The sequence below is a fragment of the Macaca thibetana genome, chromosome 15 (assembly GCF_024542745.1).
Source record: "Macaca thibetana thibetana isolate TM-01 chromosome 15, ASM2454274v1, whole genome shotgun sequence".
NCBI classification, from domain to species: domain Eukaryota; kingdom Metazoa; phylum Chordata; class Mammalia; order Primates; family Cercopithecidae; genus Macaca; species Macaca thibetana.
The window spans coordinates 106602869-106624221 of NC_065592.1; the positions used below are offsets into that span (position 1 = coordinate 106602869).

Here is a 21353-nt window from a genome sequence, read left to right on the forward strand (position 1 = left end):
ATATTTATGGAAATGTGTTCTTGGATAACGGGACGTTATAAAATCTCACCTGGAGAATTTAAACCATAAAGGTGATACTATATTTATACTTTGACAAAGCATTTTCTGTAATCAACTTTATTTAGTATCACTTAAAAAAGGGAATGGTATTTCATTCTTATCCCTTTTAGTGCTTCCTAAATATTTTACTTTTGAAATGATAGGTCTTGGATATATTGGCTTATTTGTTTTTTGTTATAAAATCTGTCATCTGTAGCAAATGTTTTAATACAATTCGAGGCACATATGCACACCTCGGAATATGAGGAAAGAAAACAATCAGAAACTTTACAGATTGACATTGTCTGTTTTCACAGTTGCTCTGTGGAAAGTTTGCTGTGAAGGACTGTCAAAGAGTTTAGAAAATAAGATTTACAATTTCCATGCTGACAGCCAATTTTAGGGATGAATTTTACTTTCATATTGTCCCGTCTCCAACATAATTTTAAAGGGATTCTGGAAAAAAAATAGTAAAATGCAAAACTATACTAATACTCTCAGGAAGCATCTCAAGCATTGATTAGCAAATGTATCTTATTATTTACAGTTAAATGACATTTCTAATGACCAAGGACTTTCTGCGTAAACATCCCTGGGGAGAAGATTTATTGCACCCTTCTGTGACCTCCCCACTCTGACTGCCCTCTCTTAGGCTGCAGTGTCTCTTGGTTGTACTCAGTCATTGACTGAGCTGGCAAATATTCTGTTTATCATTGTCTAGGAAAGGCTGATGTGCTCCCCGACTTAGTAAAATGTTTCACCGCATCATTACTGGGCAATAAAAATAAGCTGAAATAACCGACTGAGTTAAACTATTAGTCACTTTGGGCAAAACATGGCCTTTCTTCGTGAGGCAGCGGCACATCAGTGAGATGCTCCAGAGGAGCCAAGGCTCCGGGGACACTGTGTGGTGCCGTAAAACCAGCACCTAAAGCAGTGAAAAAGGTAACGGCACTCATTTAGCATTGTTACAATTCCACTGGGCACGGTGATGAAGGGAAGCTCCATAAAGGCCGGTCTATTTAAAACTGGTTCCCGAGTGTGATCCTTTATTTAGGCCTATCTGGAAGACATGCATTTCAGTCCTTAATTCGCAGTCTTTTTTCAACAACCCTATGAAACAAAAGGTATCCAGCATGGTGACTATAGGGAATGATACTGTTTTATTTACCCGGAATTTGGAAAGAGAGTAGATTTTAAATGTCTTCACTCCCCTCTGCCACCAACATGGTAACTATGTGTGGTGTGCTGGGTGTGTTAATTAACTTGACTGTGGTAATCAGAACACAGTGTATACCTATATCAAATCATAACGTAGTATACCTTGAATATATAGAATTTTTATTTGTCAAATAAGTATTTAAAATTTTTTTAAAAAGGGATTTATGGCAGAGTAGCAGCAGTGGGTGGTAAGGCCTGGGTCAAGCTCAGCCCCAGGTGGGAGGTGGGGTCAGGGAGGAACACAGTAAGCAGCTCTGGCCTTGCAGGTGTAACACTCTAGGCCTCTGTCTTCCCAAGGCATATTCCCTGTGTGTTGTCCCAGTGTCTTCCCTCTGTGTGTGTCTCTGCACCTACATTTCCCTTTTTTATAAGGACACTGGTCATACTGGATTGGGGCTCACTTTAATGACCTCATTTTAACTTGATTACCTCTGCAAAGATCCTATCTCCAAACAAGGTCACATTCTGGGGTTCATATAAATTTGAAGGAAAACAATTCAATTCATATATCATCTCTGAAATAAGGACAACTTTACTTATGTATATACAATTTGGGTTGTGGTTGCTGAGTATCTATTTCAAATGGGTTGTGGGCTCGTCTCATACTTTCAGGTCAAAGGGGACTTTGGAATCCACAGTGTATGTATGTATGCATGTATGCATGTATGATCATGGATCAGCTTTCCCATTTCTGTCACTGTGTCCCTATATGGTTCATGATCATGTATGTTACTTTAGCTCCAAGGCTATACACAATCCAAACAAAACAAAACAAAAAACAGAAACTGTATTGGATAGTTTGACTTTCTGTTAAAACTATATATATATATATATATATATATTTTTTTTTTTTTTTTGAGATGGAGTCTTGCTTTGTCGCCCAGGCTGGAGTGCAATAGCATGATCTCGGCTCACTGCAACCTCCGCCTCCCAGATTCAAGCAATTCTCCTGTCTCAGCCTCCTGAGTCGCTGGGATTACAGGCACCCGCCATCATGCCCAGCTAATTTTTTTTTTGTATTTTTGTAGAGACAGGGTTTCACCATGTTGGCCAGGCTGGTCTTGAACTCCTGACCTCAGGTGATCCGCCCACCTTGGCCTCCCAAAGTGCTGAGATTACAGGTGAGCCACTGTGCCTGACCATATAGATAGATAGATAGATAGATAGATAGATAGATAGTTTTTTTTTCAGTATATTCTCAGCGTGTGTTTGAGAAAAGGTTTTTTGTTTTTTTTTTTGTTTGTTTGTTTGTTTGTTTTTGGGCCATTGTCCAAGGGTTCAGAACTGAATGGGAATATGTGTAAATGGATGTGATGGAGGCTGGAATGTGTATCAGCTTTTCATCATCACTGTAACAAATCACTAAAACATTCTCTTACTATCTCTCACTTTAGAAGTGTGGGAGGGCTGGACTGATGACCTTGCTTATAGTCTTACAAGGAGAAAATCAAGGTGCTCTTGGGCTCTTTATGAAGGCTCTAGGGGAGAATGTGTGTCCAAGCAAATGCAGGTTAGAGCAGAATTCATCTTCTTGTAGTTGTAGGAGAGAGGTCCCAGTTCATCACCGGCTGGTAGTTGGGGCCTCTCAGCAGCGTCAGGCTGCCTGCATCGCTCTTCATGGTGCCCAGTTCATTTTCTAAACCAGCAACGCTGCAGAGAGACACTCTCCTGCTTCCAGTCTCTCTGGCTTCCCCTCACCCACACCTCTCTTCTGTGTCTCTTCTGCCTCCAACCAAGTTAAATCTCTTAAGTGCTCATGTGATTACATCCAGCCCACTGCATGAATCACGATCATCTCCTATCTTAAAGTCTGCAACCTTAATTACCTCTGCAAAATCCCTTAAGTGATATAACGGATTCACAGTTTTCAGGGATTAGGGCATCTTGGAGAGTCATTCTTGCTGCCACAAAATATTCTTTAATCCTTCATGAAATGTTTGCTTTCATATATTTGTCTCTAGAGAAGCATCAGATATTTTCTCAACATTCCTTCATGTTAAAAACCCTCAACAAACGAGGCATTGGAGGAACATATTTCAACATAATAAGAGCCACCTATGACAAACCCACAGCCAGCATCATACTGAATGGGCAAAAGATGGGAAGCATTCCCCTTGAAAACTGGGACAAGACAGGGATACCCTCTCTCATTATTCCTACCCAACATAGTACTGATGTCCTAGCCAGAGCAATCAGGCAAGAGAAAGAAATAAAAGGCATCTAAATGGGAGGAGAGGAGGTCAAACTGTCGCTGTTTGCAGATTATATGATTCTATACCTACAAAACCCCATCGTCTCTGCCCAAAAGCTTCTTAATCTGATAATCTCAGTAAAGTTTCAGGATACAAAATAATGTACAAAAATTAGTAGCATTCCTATATACCAACAACATGCAAGCTGAGAGCCAAATCAAGAATGCAATCCTATTCGCAATTACCACGAAAAGAATAAAATACCTAGGAACACGGCTAACCAGGGAGGTGAATGATCTCTACAACAAGAATTACAAAACACTGCTCAAAGAAATCATAAATGGCATTCAAATGGAAAAACATTCCATAATCATGGATAGGAATAATAAATATGGTTTTTAACCATATTGGGCCATACTGCCCAAAGCAATTTATAGATTCAATGCATTCCTATCCAATTACCAATGGCATTCTTCACAGAACCAGTAAAAACTATTTTAAAATTAATACGGAACCAAAAAAGAGCCTGGATAGCCAAAGGAATCCTAGGCAAAAAGAACAAAACTGGAGGCATTACGTTACCCAACTTCAACCTCTACTACAAGGCTATAGTAAACAAAATAGCACAGTACTGGTACAAAAACAGACACACAGACCAATGGAACAGAATAGAGAGCCCAGAAACAATGCCACACACTTACAACCATTTGATCTTCGACAAAGTCAACAAAAACATGCAATAGGGAGAGGACTCCCTATTCAATAAATGGTGCTGGGATAACTGGCTAACCATCAACTGTTCCTGGACCCCTTCCTTACACCATATACAAAAATCAACTGAAGATGGATTAAAGAGTAAAATGTAAAACCTGTCAGGTGCAGTGGCTCATGCCTATAATCCCAACACTTTGGGAGGGCGAGGTGGGAGGACAGCTTGAGCCTCAGAGTTTGAGACAAGCCTGGGCAACATAACGAGACCTCGTCTCTACAAACAATAATAATAATAAAAAAAAATAGCTGAGTGTGGTGGCACGTGCCTGTAGTCCCAGCTGCTCAGGAGGCTGAGGCAGGGGAATCTCTTAAGCCTGGGAGGTTGAGGGTGCATTGTGCCACTGCACTCCAACCTAGGCAACAGAGTGAGACCCTGTCTCAAAAAAAAAAATTAAAATAAAGCCCATGACTATAAACCCTGGAAGATAACCTAGGAAATATAGGAAATACCATTCTGGACATAGGACATGGCAAAGATTTCATGATGAAGACACTGAAAGCAATTGCAACAAAAACAAAAGCTGACAAATGGGACCTAATTAAACTAAAGGGCTTCTGCACAGCAAAAGAAACTATCAACAGAGTAAACAGACAACCTACAGAATGGAAGAAAACATTCACATATTATGCATCTGACAAAGGTCTAACATCTGGAATCTATAGGGAACTTAACAAGCAAAAACAAAAACAAAAAAAACCAAAACCACTCCATTAAAAAATGGGCAAAGGATGTGAACAGGCACTTTTCAAAAGAAGACATACACATGGCCAAAAAGCATATGAAAAAACCCTCAGCGTCATTACTCATTAGATAAATGCAAATCAAAACCACAAGATGCCAGCTCACACCAGTCAGAATGGCTATTATTTAAAAGGCAAAAAATAACAGGTGCCGGTAAAGCTGTGGAGAAAAGGGAGTGCTTATACACTGCTGGGGGAATTATACATTAGTTCAGTCATTGCAGCAAGCAGTTTGGTGATTTCTCAAAGAACTTAAAACAGCTACCACTCAAACCAGCAACCCTATTGAGTACACACCCAAAGGAATAATCATCTTTCTACCATAAAGACACATAGATGTGTATGTTCATTCACAGTAGCAATGACATAGAATCAACCTAAATACCCATCAATGGCAGTGTAAAGAAAATATGGTACATATATACCATGGAATACTATGTAGCCATAAAAAAAGATGAGATAATGTCCTTTGGAGCTGGAGGTCATTATCCAAAGCAAACTAACACAGGAACAGAAAACCAAATACCATGTATTCTGACTTATGAGTGGGAGCTTAATATTGAGTACATATGGACACAAAGAAGGAAAGAAAAGACACCACAACCTACTTGAGGGTGGTGGGTGGAGGAGGATGAAGATTGAAAAACTACCCACTGGGTACTATGCTTATTACCTGGGTGATGAAATAATTATGCTCATTACCTGGATGATGAAATAATCTATACACCAACCCCCATTACATGCAATTTGCCTATATAACAAACCTGCACATGTATACCTTTGAGCCTAAAATGAGTTTAAAAAACAAGAGAAGCATCACGTATTTTCTGAAGGAAATGGGAAAATATATATAAATATACATTGTCAAAGACTATAATTTTGAGATTTTCTATTGCTTATTCAGTAGTTTCTTTCTGGACCTATTCCATCTGGGCTAGCAGTTGTGAAAACAAAGTAGTGTGGATCAGACTCTGTCACCTGTTTCTGTCATGCAGATTTTAGCCCTCATCCTAAAGGAGGGACAGATTTTAGTCCCATCCCAATAAAAAAAATCTCTGCTCTGTTTACTGTTTTTTCTACTTGGTTTGGAAAAACTTCGTTAGAGATAATTGTCTATACCACATATGGCTGAGAGCAGGTTTAGGAGCTATCTTGGTACTCATACTTGGAAACCCTTAATATGGCATCATCCTCAGCACATGGAATTTCTCAGATCACTGACAACCTAGGACTGATGATTATTCCTTAAGCTAACTTCGCTCTTCTGAAAAGGTTGGCAGGCATGGCTATATTTTTCTGAGGACTCCTTATGTTATCATCCACTCAAGATAAATCAAGGCATTAACTTCTTGAAATTTTAAAAATCTTAAGCTCTTTAGGGTTACTCTGTGTCTGCTTAGAGGAAAAAGCATCCAACTAGAGATATAAATGTATCCATTAATAAAAGGTAATGGAGGCACAAAAGTTGATTTGAGCTAACAGTGATTCATCAATCACTGCTGAAGCAGCTTCAAATGGGAACTGGTTCAGGGACCCTTTCAAGGGAACGAAAAGGGCCAGCTTCTGTAAGGTAAATATAGGAGCAGATTTTTCACTGGTTGTAGTTATACAATTGCCCTACTTGGTTGATCCTGCTGGAAAGTCTCTAGTTATATAAGTTAATTGGTGGCTTCTGATTGGTTAGCCTTAAGTTTGACTTTTTTTTTTTTTTTTTTTTAAAGCCATTTACAAGAAATAGCTCAAGTTAAGTTTTGCTTATATTGGTAAATCAAGCAAAGTTAAGGCCACTTACAAGGCTTTGTCTGCTCAGAGATTCCTCAGGCCATTTTAATTTTGTTTAACAATTCAAATACACACTGTGTGCCAGAGGGCAGCTCAGTGAAGTCTTTGAATGTCTGTGACTGTATATTTGGAAAAGTACATATTCTTTGTGAAACACCACAAATACTGATGAGGTAAAATGCAGTGTATAGGACTGTATGTATATAGCAAGTCTTCTATTACTAGATCTATATTTCTGTTTACATACAATTTTTATTACTAAGAAAGGTTGAATATACTTACCTTTCCAGTAAGAATTACAAGTAATTAAGTTACCTCCGTAACACCTCAGTGTTTAGGTACGGTGCAAAGTGGCTCTCTGTATCTGTGTCCAGCATGGAATTTCTTACCTAGTTGAAAACTCTCTTACTTCAGAATAAGTTTTCTTATCATATATGTGGTGATACGGGATGATAACAGAATGCTTTAATGTACAGGCATCCATGTCCCCATGTGACAAGTTTTCTCACATGATTATTTCTTTTAACTGTAGCTTCCAGATATATAAGCCTCATCTTTGGGCTCACAGGAGCATTCTAGAATATATAGCAGGGTTTTGCTGTTATTCCTAGTGGTTCTTTTAATTTAAAAAATCCAAACTTCCTTTATAATCAAAAGATCTGCTTGTTTCCATTTCTTTAGCTGTATGAGTTCTCATAGTCAGTTTGGGCAGAATCCCATGAACTGAGTGGTTTACACAACAAACAGTTATTTCTGTCAGTTCTGGATGCTGGAAAGTCTAAGTTTGAGGCAAAGCAGATGCAGTGTCTGGTTCACAGACCACAGTCTCCTTATAACTTCACATGGCAGGAAAGGCACGGGAGTTCTCTTGGGCCTCTTTCATAAGGGCACTAATTCCATTCATAAGGGCTCCACCCTCCTGACCTACTTGCCCTCCAAAGCCTCCTGACACCATGACTTTGGGGGTCAGGATTTCAACATATGAATCTGGGCAGGGGGAAGCAAACATTCAGTACTTTGCACCAGTGTAACATCAATTGCACTGGATTCATTTAATATGCTTCTCTCCTATTAATTAGTATTTGTTTATTATTGTCAATGTTTTGAAAGTACTTCATAATCAGTATGACATTTCCTATTAATCCTTTTCCATGTAAAAATATTTATTCATCTATCTACCTACAAATTGAGCTGTGTACTAATGATTCAATAGTATAGATTTAGATGTAGACTTAAACATATAAGTAATATTTTATGTAAGACAAATGACTTTAGACAATATGTTCTGTTTTGTTTGTACAAGCTGTTAGAAGTAAAATGGATTTATCTGTTGTAGAGATATGATTATGATACTGATGTTTGAAAGTTTCCACTTAATTCTTATTTACTATGTGTAGCTCAAATGTATTTTCTTTTAATGTTAAATGAAATATGAAGTTATTTAAACATTAAGTAAACTTTCTGCAGATACTTATTTTTGTATTGGGAAGAAAAATTGATAAATGTTTCATGTTTTTTACAAACTCAAAAGGTATTAATTTCATTGCTAGAGATAGATTATTTCTTAGTATTAACTTGGTTTAAATTTGACTAGAGAGTTAAAATGCAAAGCAATAAATATAAAAAGTGGTTCCACTGCCACTGTCATTCAGTTGCTTTCTCTTACCTCCAAAATAATAGGTGTCACCTGAATCAATGAGCACAGCCACCAGGGGCTGAATAGCGGTGTCATCATCCACCACCACATTCATATGGCTCCATTTAGCAGATAAGGACAGAGTGCCACTGCCCATTGTTTAATCCAGCACCTGGAGGAAATATAATCAGTCAGAGACAACTCTAAATTATGAGCTCTGTAAACACTTGAAAACAATTTGATTCAGATCACTGAATAAGTCAAAGAGTGGTATTTACATGTTGATGATGTATCACTGAAAAAAAAATTAACCACCTATCTTTAATTTTAAAAATTTCATTTATTATGACAATAATGCCTGAATAAAAATATTACTTTCTGAAGAATCACTATAATAAATTCTGATAATTTATGTAAAGGAACTAGAATTTAATTATCAAACATAAACACTAGAAGCCTTTACGATGGGATTAAAAACAACACAGTTTGGTTCAATCTTCAAATGCAAAACTTACTTGCTTCACTGAATCTAACAAAAATATGTTACAAGAATCAAGAAAGTGAGTTGATAAAAAAATATGTGAAGAATGGCTGTGAAAAGCTTTTTTTAGAAAAAGGTGACACATAATAATTGTACATACTTATGCGGTGCAACAGGATTTGAAATGAGGGGAAGATCACTGGATGTCTGGCTTACTGCACCCATTAATTAAGGTAAACCCTGCTTTCACTGTCTGAGCTATTTTACAGCCCTGTAAATTGTAGAAAACTGATAGTAATGCAAAATGACTTGTACCCATAGAAATGCAAATGACTTGTGCCTGGTGGGGTGCAGTTGGTTACTGGACCATTTCATTTCTGTCTGTAATTCATTTTGGCATTTCTTATCTGCCTGTATGTGTAATACTTTGAATTCTCCTCTGAACTGACTATAATATCTTACTGGTTTCTTCATTGATTAATTAAAATCTTTAACATATATTCATGTGTTTCTGAATTAACACATTATGGTTATAGACATAATCATACTCTCTTTTAAAAGTTATTATTGGCTGGGCATGGTGGCTCACGCCTGTAATCCCAGCACTTTGGGAGGCCGAGGTGGGCGATCACCTAAGGTCGGGAGTTCGAGACCAGCCTGGCTAACATGGTGAAACCTGATCTCTACTAAAAATACAAAAAATTAGCTGCGGCTGGTGGCATGTGCCTATAGTCCCAGCCACTTGGGAGGCTGAGACACAAGAATCGCTTGAACCCGGGAGGTGGAGGTTGCAGTGAGCAGAGATCACACCACTGCACTACAGCCTTGGTGACAGAGTGAGACTGTCTCAAAAAATAAAATAAAATAAAAGCTAATATTTTATACTTGATAAAAAATGCTTAGGAAAGAACTGGAGGTGTACTTTATATATGTACAGTATTTTTATATATTTATATTCACATCCACATTATTTTATGATTCTTAGTAGTAATTATGAAATTAATCTTATGAAATAATTTGGTAACATAACAAATTGTCTTTGATGGTAAATTTAAATGTTAAGGTATTTAAAATCACTAGAGGTATTCTGTGTTTTCTTTTACCTGGTAATATGTCAAAGATACATGCCAAGAAATGGGCTAAAAATAAGATTAGCTTCATGAGGCCTATTAAATTAACATTGCACTGAAGTTTAAAATTAGGCAAAAATCAAAACTGTTTCAGAAGTTACATATATCATAATAAACTTTAGACTAATAGAAACTTTTCTACAAAGTTAACATTTTACTTGATAGTCTCAGGAAACCTGTAAATTATTAAAATGACTCTGTGCTTGATTTATTTTTCTTCCTAACATGCATTTATGTGAAGTTAGTATATTATTAGCATTTCAAATGTAGTACTTCTTAAAAATTAAAAATTAACATTAATATTTTAGCTTTCCCTTTTAACCTTCAGTGATGTATGAAACAGAAACAGAAGTAATAATAATGTGTAAGGAAATAAATTATTCTTTAAAATCAACCAAGATTCTGAATGTCTTCAATGTAAAAGTAGGCATTTTCTAAACACAATCTCGAGGCTTATATGATTCTGCAGGTCTTTTACCTTCTTTGAATTCTTTTATCACCCTGGGAATTGTAGAAAATTGAAAGCAGGCAAATGATTATTGTTCATAGACATGCAAATGAATTTTGTCTGGTAGAAATACAATTGATCTTCCTGGTTCCTCTACCCCATCCCATGGAATAAGCCAGTTTTACATTATATGCAAAGTCATTGCAGCTTACTGCTTATATATCTTTGATTCTTCGAACCTGTTGTAACATCTTACTGATTCCCTCATAAACTAATGAGTTAAACAAAATCTTTGACATGTTCTTTTTATAACTGCAAAAAGTGCCCTCTTTAAGAATATCTTTTGACAAATAAAAGCAGATCTTTGTGTAATTGTTTTCATGTCTATCATCCACATTTGTTTCCTTTTTGTTTTCTATTAGGTTGTATTTGGCCTTTGGCCATAGTTTATGCACAAGAAAATCAGATACAGTGGAATCTATATTTTAATGAGAAGTTATTAAATTAATTGCCCACAACATAGATGTCATTTTAAACACATTTGAGTATGATCTCTTGTTAACAACTACAACATTTTAACTGCAGAGGCAAAATATCACACTCACAAAGGCATGAGCTAAAGCAAAATCCTGATGAGATTTAAGAACTTTAATTATATTTAATTCTAGTTATTGTGCAACCTAGAACTGGACGAAGTGCTTGCTCAGCACCTCATTGAATCCAGAATATATGCAACTCATCAGCAGTAAAGCTGAACCAACTACTGTAGGAAAAAAATTGAGGGCGGTCTTTGAAATGGGGAAAAGAGATTACTGGATGTATTTTCAATGGAAAGATTCGCTGACATTACAGGATTGTAAAGCATCATCTTGGACTGGGTTACTTTACAGCTGTGTAGTGACAGAAGTTAACTTGCAGAACATTGATAATAATGCAAATAATGCTTGTCCACAGAGATGCAAAGTGTGTACAGGGAAGGGATTTGCCTTTCCCTGTGGATATTGACAAATTCTGCTAGGTTGGCATCTCAGCATCTCCTTTCTGACTATAAATGTGTGGTACTTCTTTAAACTGGCCTTACTGGTGTAAGGGTAAACACAAACCAAAACAAACAAAAACTTTGTTAGTGCTAAAAGGGATACACACTTTCACTCACTTTTTTTCCTTAGAGCATTTCTTTCAGAAAACTTGTACATCTTTAAAATCTTAAAACAAACAAACAAACAAAAACAACAACAACAAAAAAACCTTATTTAGCCTCTTTCTTGTTTCCAGGAATGTTTTTCTTGAGGACCTTGGAGACGTTTCTTTGAAATGTAAACATCAAGAAAGGTAGTGTTCCTGTCTCCTTAATGTAGGTGCCTGGCTCCAAGTTGTAACTACCCACTTGTCCAAGAGACACGAAGGAGTTTAGTTTTCCTTTGCATAAAGGGGTGTGCCTCCCCAGTTACCACGTGAATATAAGATGGGCTGTGTAGCAAACAGCGCTGTCAAGTCCTCTTACTTGAGGACAAGTTGTCCTTTATCTTTAGAACATATATGTAATGGGTTGTATCTGTCTGGCTACATAAATGGATGAAATTTGTCTTTGCAGTCACATTAGTGATTGCCTGAAATGTGCATCACAGTCTGGCTTAATACTTATTCTGTAATAAGACTATTTCTTTTCTACCTTGGGAAACTGATTCACTATGTTGGTAGGCAATTTCATCTTTAATTATTTCCCTAACACTGGTTCTCTCATTAATTAATGAGTTAAAGAAAATCTCTGACATATGTTCATTTTGTATCTGTGTGTGGGTCACAATTTTAACCTTTCTTGGAAAAAATCTTATTTGTGAGATAAGGCCCCGCCCTCTGAATTTCTTCACAGGTCTTGAAATCGTGCTTTCATACCACAACATTTAACAGCAGTGTAGTCACGTGTGCCTCTTACAGCCAAAAGGAATCTTTTTTGGAGCATGATAATCCCCTGGTCTCAAGTGGAAGTCAGAAGTCAGCCTCTTCATCTGTGCCTTCTTCTTTTTCAGATCATGCTATCTTTTTTTTTTAAATTTATTATTATTTTTTTATTTTTAAAGCCCCCATTTGGTTCTGATGCCAGTTTAGGCACAATGTCGATTTAGGACCCAGCGCTCCTCCCGTGTGCAAATCCAGTCATCACAATCCAGCAGCTCTGTAGTTAACAAACGTGCCCACATCGGACTGCACGTGAGATTAGTTCCCATCTACTGTTACTCAGTCCGGCCTCGTGGGATTTGAGCCCCTAACCTAGCAGGGATGGCAAAGCATTTGCCCAACAAAAACAAGCCGTGATGGAGAGTGGGGATGAGAGGCCTGTGTGTGGGGTGGGCATTGTGCTAATAAAATCAGACTTCCTTCCTATTGTTCTCCCTGCAAAGGAGATCTGAGGTTTACCATTTCACAAGTGAAAACAGCTGAGGCTCAGGAGGCTTGCTGATTTGCATTTCAGAAGGGCAGTAAGTGGAGGAGCTAAGATTCTTCCAGGGTGCTAAGCTATCCCAGAAAACTAATCGGCCATCAAAAGAGTAAGAACTCTTGGTATTTGCCAGCATCTTTCACTATAAGGTGATAGTTATCAATTGCCTACTGTGTGTAGAATATTTGTGCACAGACCCTAAGAGGAGAGGTGGGGTGGAGAAGGGAAAGAAGTGAGGACAGGAGAGGAACGTGCCCCGGGTGTTGTCTGTTCCATGAGGTCCTGACCCTAGTTCTTTGGGATGGAGGCTGGTATATGTTTGTAAGGAAATGGAGCTTAAGGGTATTACATATTTTCCTTGTACATGGGAAGGTACATCTGCAGAAATATGCATTTCATATTTCTCATATATAGTCATTTTGGTCAAAAGAACACTTTAGTGACGGCTGTGTGTGCCACACAGGAACAGTCTAAAAGGAAATAGCAATCTCTTCCTCTAGTGGGGGCATCGAGCATCTCACTGCCTCATTCACTCATTACCAAATGATTTCCATGTGGATACGTCAGGTTTATGGGAATACAACGGTTACCTGCTGTGACTTTCCTTGGTGACTGTCCCGGCTGGAAGAGACTCAGTTTGAGCTTGCCATCCTTAAGAAAGAGGACGAAACTCCCTGAACCACGTTGAAGTTCACCGAAAAGCAAATGTCCTGCTCTGTTCCACGTTCGAAATTGGAAAGTGACAGACATTTTGTCCTCCCCAGAGTTGCCCGGCAGAGCCAGGTAACTCCTGGAGCTCAGAAAAGTCACAGGGACAGTCTGTGGCTGTGGACATGAGAAGGACACATTTCCCTATAAATAAAACAAAAGAGCACATTGAACAGCCTTACAGGTGGTGCTTCTATCTAATTAAAGTCAGATTTTACAAAGACGTACAAGGCTTTTTATCAATCCAGGATTTTATAAATTAGTCTGCCTGCTAAAGCCGAAATCTATGAATGACATTTATCTTCTCTTTCAGCATAAGTATTATTATAATTGGGCAGACGTCCATGTGGCTTTCTGTGTGTATGTGAGAAATTCTCCACTTCTCTACTTCTTCAGCATTAGTAAAGGAGTCTCAATATAATTTTAGTTCAACAGGAGTTTAATCTGTGCCAACTATTTTCCAGGCCCTGTGCTAGCCCTGAGGATACAGCAAATAACAGGACATTTTCATACTCTGTCTTTCTCCTGAGCAACATTTGGTCTTCCCTACACAATCCTCAAAATCTCCTTTGAACCAGCTTACTATTTTACTGGTTCCCTCATTAATTAATGAATTGACTAAATCTTTGACACATACTTATTTGATATTTGCATGGGTCATATTTTTAGCTATTGGAAAGTTATATTTGACAGTCTTCCAAATGTTTTTCAGATCTAATAGTTATATACAATGTTTGCATATAGTATTTTTAGCATGAAAACATTGATTTTTATATAGTCAATTATGTCTCTACTGTATTTTACAGCTTCTGAGTTTCCAATCTTTGTTAAGAAAGTTTCATACTACCCTAGGTCCTACAATCTCATAGATTTTCTTTAAGATTGTTGTAGTTTGTTTCTCCTCCTCCGTAATTTACATATTCTTAGTGTGTATAAGATAGTGATCATTCTTATTTTCTGCCTTATGGACACTTGTTTGTTCCGGCAGAATTTCTGAAATAATCCCTGTTCCACTGAATTGTGCCACAGTCCTTGTTACTAACAACTTTGCACATCAACTGGGATCTTTCTGAGATCTCGACTTTGTTCTACTGACTTCTCTATTCCTATCCATTACCATACTGATTCTAGTATGGCAGCTTTTAGTATGTTTTAATATCTGGTAAGTCAAGTACCATCTTACTGGGTTTTAAATGTTTTTTGTTTTGCTTTGTTTGGCTGGTGAAAGGACATAAGCAATTCTTGGGCATTATTCACACATAGGAATTTCAGTTCCAGAGAAAAACCCCAGCAATTCTGATTTTACTTGGAATTTCCATGGATTTATTTCTATTACTATATTATATATGATTTTAGAAAAAGAATGTTACTGGAGCAAGACAGATAATCTAGGGTAGTGGTTCTCAAACCTAGCTAAACAGTTGAGTCACCAGAAGGGCTCTTAAAATCCAGATGCAGACCAATTAAAATCCCAATCTCTTAGGGGTGGATCCAGGTAACGGTATCCTTTGAATCTCCTCTGGTGACTCCAAGATAAAGCCAAGTTTAAGAACCACACTGATCCAGCGGTAAAACAATTTTCAAGACTGAATCATATTTTTTAAAAATTCTGTCACAACATACTTTAGAAATGGATATAATTCAGTTATCATTTTATAATAATCTTTAATACACATTATAACTGCATACATCAATCAGAACATTTCTTTTTGACTATTTTTGTAATTCTGCTGAATGGGAAATTGTTTTCATTACAAGAAAACATTTGCAGAAGAAAATTTAAAAAGAAAACATTTGCTGTAACGAATTGAATACCAAAAGCTTACGAGTAATTGGCGCTGATCCGTAGTACACATTTAATCACTGGACTATTACATGTTATCTTTTTATCAGCTGCATATTTCTTGCCCTCATCATTTACGCGGGTAGCTGCCTGCTACATACAACAGAAAGGCAGGGCTTCTTCCCACAGAGGAGTGCTTGGTAGTCGACAGAATGAATTCTGGCAATTGATTTTGCCAATAAAATATAGTTTTAAATGTTTTCCTTTTATATATTGGAAAACTATTTTCCTGTTTTTATACAGAACACATAAAATTGTAGTAATTCTCAAAATAGAATTCCCATAATTAGCATTATATATCCATATGCACAATTTGGAATGAACTGTCTTTTTGTTTTTGTGTGAACCTTACACATTTAAATAACCTCATTCAATGTAATTAGTAAATAGTTTTCTTGAGGATGATATCCAGAACCCAGAAATATCAGTGTAACTGTGGTTCTCCTTACTGGCTACACTCAATTAATAATTCCATCAGTGAACCCATCAGTAATTCAGAATAACATGAAATGTGTATGAAAACCTGTGTCTGTTTTCCTCAAATAGTCTTGTCTCCTTGTGTCATAAGGCCCAACTCACTCGTATTCACCTCAATGACAGTATATTTGGAAATAGCCTCTTAGAAGTTAGGGTGAGGAGGAGGGATTCTTCTGAACACCAAGGACTGGCAGATAACAGGTAGCTTAATCTTCAGAATGTGTTAGGTTAGGCTTCTTGACACGGATGCCCATTGGCCAAACCCATCTTTGCATCTGTATCTGAGTAACGCATCTCCAATAAAGCCAACTTCAATAACCGGGTCTTTTTTCTTTTTCCAGCTGAGCAGCACTTAAATGTCAGCTTCTCCACGGACAGAAACTTTAGGTAGGGGCTGTTCCATTGATCTCCTTCCTCTTTTCATTTCTTTTTCATCTTGTCAAGGAAGCTGTGCTCTGTGGAGTCTTGTTATCACTGTTCCCTCTGGTGTTTCCTTTTTCATGTATCTTGATGGTATTTTTCATTTTTATGATCTCAGCATGGTGCTGTTCATAGTAGAACTTAAGACTTCAAACCCATCTTTGCTTTTTTTTTTCTGCTTTACCTTCTTGGCAAGTTCATGGGCTTCACAGCCGTTTTCCCTTTTTCTCACGCTAACCTAAGTGATGTATTCATCGTGTGGCCTGGTGACAGAGCCAGAGATGTTTTCAGGTGTTGGTCCTGCGACCCATGAGCCAACTCCTCCAGCACAAAACAGGAAAGAAAACATTTGTACAACAATACGAATGAATGTTCTCATGCTGTGCTTCTGAGACACACTGACAACTAAACAGGCGCTTTCCCTTTAACCCCAGCTTAGATATTTCAAACTTTAAACATTGAAAGTTTATTAACTGATTTGGAAGTATTTCCAGTTGACCAGGGAATACAGCATTAGGGATTGCCATTGCAAAATAATTGGTCTCCTGTGAATAATAACACCAAAAACACGTGAGACATATGCATTCTGATTTCCATGTAAAAATAGAAAGTTATTTCATATAAAAATGAAACAACTATGTCCCAAGAGGCATATTTACTTTATAGCTTTTTATGCATAATAAAAATTACTATATTAGGCTGGGTATGGTGGCTCATGCCTGTAATCCCAGCACTTTGGGAGGCCGAGGCAGGTGTATCATCTGAGGTCGGGAGTTTGAGACCAGCCTGTTTGATGTTGCTGTGCAGCTATTTTTTAGAGGTAATCAATATTAAATATTGAATCAATATTAAATCAGTAGACACTGAGTACAGCAGGTTAAACTCCATAATGTGGGTGGGCCTCATCTAATCAGTTGAAGGCTGTAAGAGAAAGAAAGAAAACTGAGGATCTCTAGGGAAGAAAGAATTTTGCCTCCAGACAACCTTTGGACTCCAGCTGTAATATCAACTCTTACCTAGGACTTGCCCGTCCCTACAATCAGGTAAGCCATTTCCTTAAATAACTCTACACACACACACACGCACACACACGCACACACACACACATCACACATCCTGTTGGTTCCATTTCTCTGGAGAGCCCTGACTGATAAAGACACAGAGGTTTTGTTTTCTTGGATGCTTTGTTGAGAGAGCATGGCCTTAACACCTCTGGTTTGGTTCTTCCTGCTGTAGCTTGTCAGAACTCCAATGCTGCCACACTCTCTCAGCACTCTGTCAGGTCTTATAATTCACTATAAATGTCACATATGTTCAGCTCATCAAAAAACAAGTTGTTTTATCAGTAATATAAAATAATATTTGATAGTATCTGTCAAAATCACATGAAGAAATTAATATTACCCAGAAAATCTCTTCTTTTTCAAAAGTAAAAAGAAGAAAAATAAGCAATTGTTCTTTGAAAAATATATTTAATAAATGAAGATACATGAAAACCCAGTGAAATATGAAACTATCTGAAGCTGACTAGCTGATGTCATCCAAGCCAATAAGATGGCATTAATTGTTTAATTATATTTAATTTCACAAAAATATTACTAGTACTTTTTGCATGGCTATCCATTTCATTCACATTATCTGAAATATATATAATAAACTACAAGAATTGTCTATTTTATGTATCATTTTAAAATTTAGAAGTTTGATTTTCTCACATTGCGTTAACATACTTATAAGGAATTAATGTATCAACTGCATGATGAATAAACACATTCTGAGTAAAATATGCATAAACTAAACAATTATTCCTTGTTATATAACTTATTACATGTTCATGAAAAAAACAAAACTCTCTGTCAAATGTAAATGAAGATATCTAAGATTATTATTCCATGGCCATAAACTAAGGGTAACTTGAAAAAGATCGATTACAGACTTTCACATTTTTAGCAATGCCCTAATACTTCAGTTTTTATCATGTCTTTATTTGTTGCTTAAAGAAAATGCTAATATTTGAGCAATTTTTTTAGTTGACCAACAAAAAAAGTTTTCTTCCCGACAAGTTTTTTCTGAATTATTGCAACCCATACGTTTCTTTTTCTCATTCTATGTTTACTATTACTCTCCAACAGCAGTATTGATCTTCTAAGGCATGTGAAGTATATTTCCTGGAATGTTTCCCTCAGGCAAATAGAATAGTAAAAAAAAGTATCAAGTAAAAGAGACATAAAGCGATGACCTTGAAACTCTTTTGTCCTTTAGCTAATACCTTGATTTTCTCTTTATTGTAACCGCTAGTGCTTGTATCTAGAAATTTAACAATATACTTATAGCTCATTATGCATATTTTAAAATAAAAACAGATTAACGAATTGTAAATTCAAACTTTCTAAAAAGCATAAAACACTCAACTATGATTTATGAAGTCAATAAATGAAAATATGAAACAAAAAACAATGTTTGGGATGGAAAGCATTGAGTTTAGTAAGTCAACACTAATGAGCTCGCCAAGATCAGCACTGGAGAGGGACAACTCCCACATAGTCCCTCTTGAATAAGATCCTCCCACTGGAGAAGCAAAATTTCAAGTCTTGGTGCTTAGAAGTAATGTTAAAAGGTAACCTCTCTTCCCACTTGTCCACAAAAGTCATACTTTTAGCATTTTAAAACACTTGCAAGAGCAAAGAAAAGTTCTCCCAACTGGTCAGGTGCAGTGGCTCATGCCTGTAATGCCAACGCTTTGGGAGGCTGACACGGGCAGATCACTTGAGCCCAAGAGTTGGAGACCAGCCTGGGCAGCATGGCAAGATTGGTTACACTTGCCTATGGTCCCAGCTACTTGGAAGGGTGAGGTCGGAGGATCGCTTGAGCCCGGGAGGTTGAGGCTGCAGTTTGCAGTGATTGTGCCACGCACTCCAATCTGGGCAACAGAGCACGACTCCGTCTCAAGAAAAAAACAGTTTTCCTACCTAGCCACAATCAATACAAATATTCCCCTACAATATATATTTGAATAAAACACTAAAATAGGCCGGGCGCGGTGGCTCAAGCCTGTAATCCCAGCACTTTGGGAGGCCGAGACGGGCGGATCACGAGGTTAGGAGATCGAGACCATCCTGGCTAACACGGTGAAACCCCGTCTCTACTAAAAAATACAAAAAAAAACTAGCCGGGCAAGGTGGCGGCGCCTGTAGTCCCAGAAGGCTGAGGCAGGAGAAGGGCGCGAACCCGGGAGGCGGAGCTTGCAGTGAGCTGAGATCCGGCCACCGCACTCCAGCCCGGGCGGCAGAGCAATACTCCGTCTCAAAAAAAAAAAACAAAACAAAACAAAAAAACACTAAAATAAAATAATTCCAGTAACACATTTAATATAATATTTTATCAGAAACCTGGTGGAAAAAAATCCTTTGTATGAAATTCAATTATATAAATAGGAAATGTAGTGGGATACTGGAAAATTAATGTCACTTATTTTGTTTACAATAAAATCCAATGTTCCTCAAAGTTTGCAGAAGAAAAGCCTTGCTATCCAAAATGAATGAAGAAAACTTAGCTCGTGGTTTAAAGTAGGAAGTGCTTTTCTAATTTTATATGAATTTAGTTTATAATTATTAGCTTTATTAAGATTATAGTTTTGACTCCTGAACCTCTATCACTATTAGCAATGTGGACCTGACACGTTAGTTTGTCACCATTAGATCAGGAGCTACATTTCCTAGTACACTAGAGTATTGCGTGGGTTGAATCCTGGTTCCATCCTGGATAAGTTACATAGCCTCTCTGTGCCTCAGTTTCCTCATATGTGAAGTGAGAACACATACACTCCTCTCTCACAAGGTTGTTATGAGGGTTAAATGAGTTAATATTTGTACTTTACAACAGTGCTGGGCATACGGGGTGCCCCCTGTGGACATCTGCCTTATTATTATTGTCAGGGCACTGGGCAGAGAAAAGAGGTGGAAATTAGTTTAAAATAGCACATAGGAGATTTACAGGAAAGTAGACAGCTTAAAATGATAGCAGATTTAAGTTCTGAAGGACCTAGGAAATCTTCAGTTTCCATCAGGAAGAAGAGATTTACAACCATTCATCCACAGTTACACAGCTCCTTCTCTGCCAGCCAGCTTGTTCCTGGGCTGACTCACTTCAGTCAATCTTACTCAAAAGTATTAATATGTCTGTCTCATTTTCTTGTGTTAGAGGACCATGAGGGTTTTAAAATGATACTTGAAGATTATTGGTGCAATTATAATGTCTTCGCCACGCTTCCTCAAAGAATACTGGAAGAGCTAAGGACAGATATGTTCACAAAGTTCCCAAATGCTAATTCTTGTAAGATAAAGCACTTTGTCATACAAAATATTCACATGTCTAGGAAGAACTGCGTCAGAAGTAATTTTGCTAAAATATGTTATGTCCTAATTCATACAGCTAATATTCACTGAAGGCCTTCCATATGCTTGGTGAAAGATAAAAATGCAAAAGGCAATGAATTACTTTCAAGGAGCCCACAGTATAGAAAAGAGGACATATAATCCTGAAATATGATTGTTTCTGCCACATTCACTGTAATGCTTCTGTAAACAGGCATCTGGTCCAGAATGACTTCTAAGAAACGATAAGGAAGGAGTCTACCTGCTTTAGACTCCTGCAAAGTATGAAGTCTCTGAAAAGCTAAGATATAAGTAATTTTGAGTTGCTATTTCCCTTATTTCCTTATACCATATTTTACCTTCACATTTTACTTTTATTAGAAACAGAGACTCACTCTGTTGCCCATGCTGTAGTGCAGTGGTCCCTTCATAGCTCACTGCAGCCTTGAACTCCTGGGATCGAGTGATCCTCCAGCCTCAGCCTCCCAAGTAGCTGGGACTACAGGCATGCACTACAATGCCTGGCTAATTTTTTAATTTTTTTCTAGAGACGGGGTCTCACTATGATGTCAAGGCTGGTCTGGAATTCCTGGGCTCAAGCAATCTTCCTGCCTCACCTTCACAAAGTGCTGGGATTACAGGCATGAGCCA

The 21353-nt window shown here is 37.5% G+C and overlaps 1 protein-coding gene across 6 annotated transcripts in view; it reads right to left on the minus strand.

The window, feature by feature from the left end:
• Positions 1-21353, minus strand: part of ZNF484 (zinc finger protein 484) — a 133682-nt gene that overhangs the window by 88106 nt on the left and 24223 nt on the right. For 5 of the 6 annotated variants that reach the window (XM_050761382.1, XM_050761378.1, XM_050761377.1 and 2 more), the window contains exons 2-3: positions 13472-13733; positions 8413-8554 (exon numbers count right to left, since the gene is read on the minus strand). In XM_050761382.1, the coding sequence (XP_050617339.1) occupies positions 8413-8493 (81 nt within the window). In that variant the 5' untranslated portion in view covers positions 8494-8554; positions 13472-13733. The remainder of the gene's footprint in view (positions 1-8412; positions 8555-13471; positions 13734-21353) is intronic. The other variant, XM_050761376.1, reaches the window with a different exon arrangement.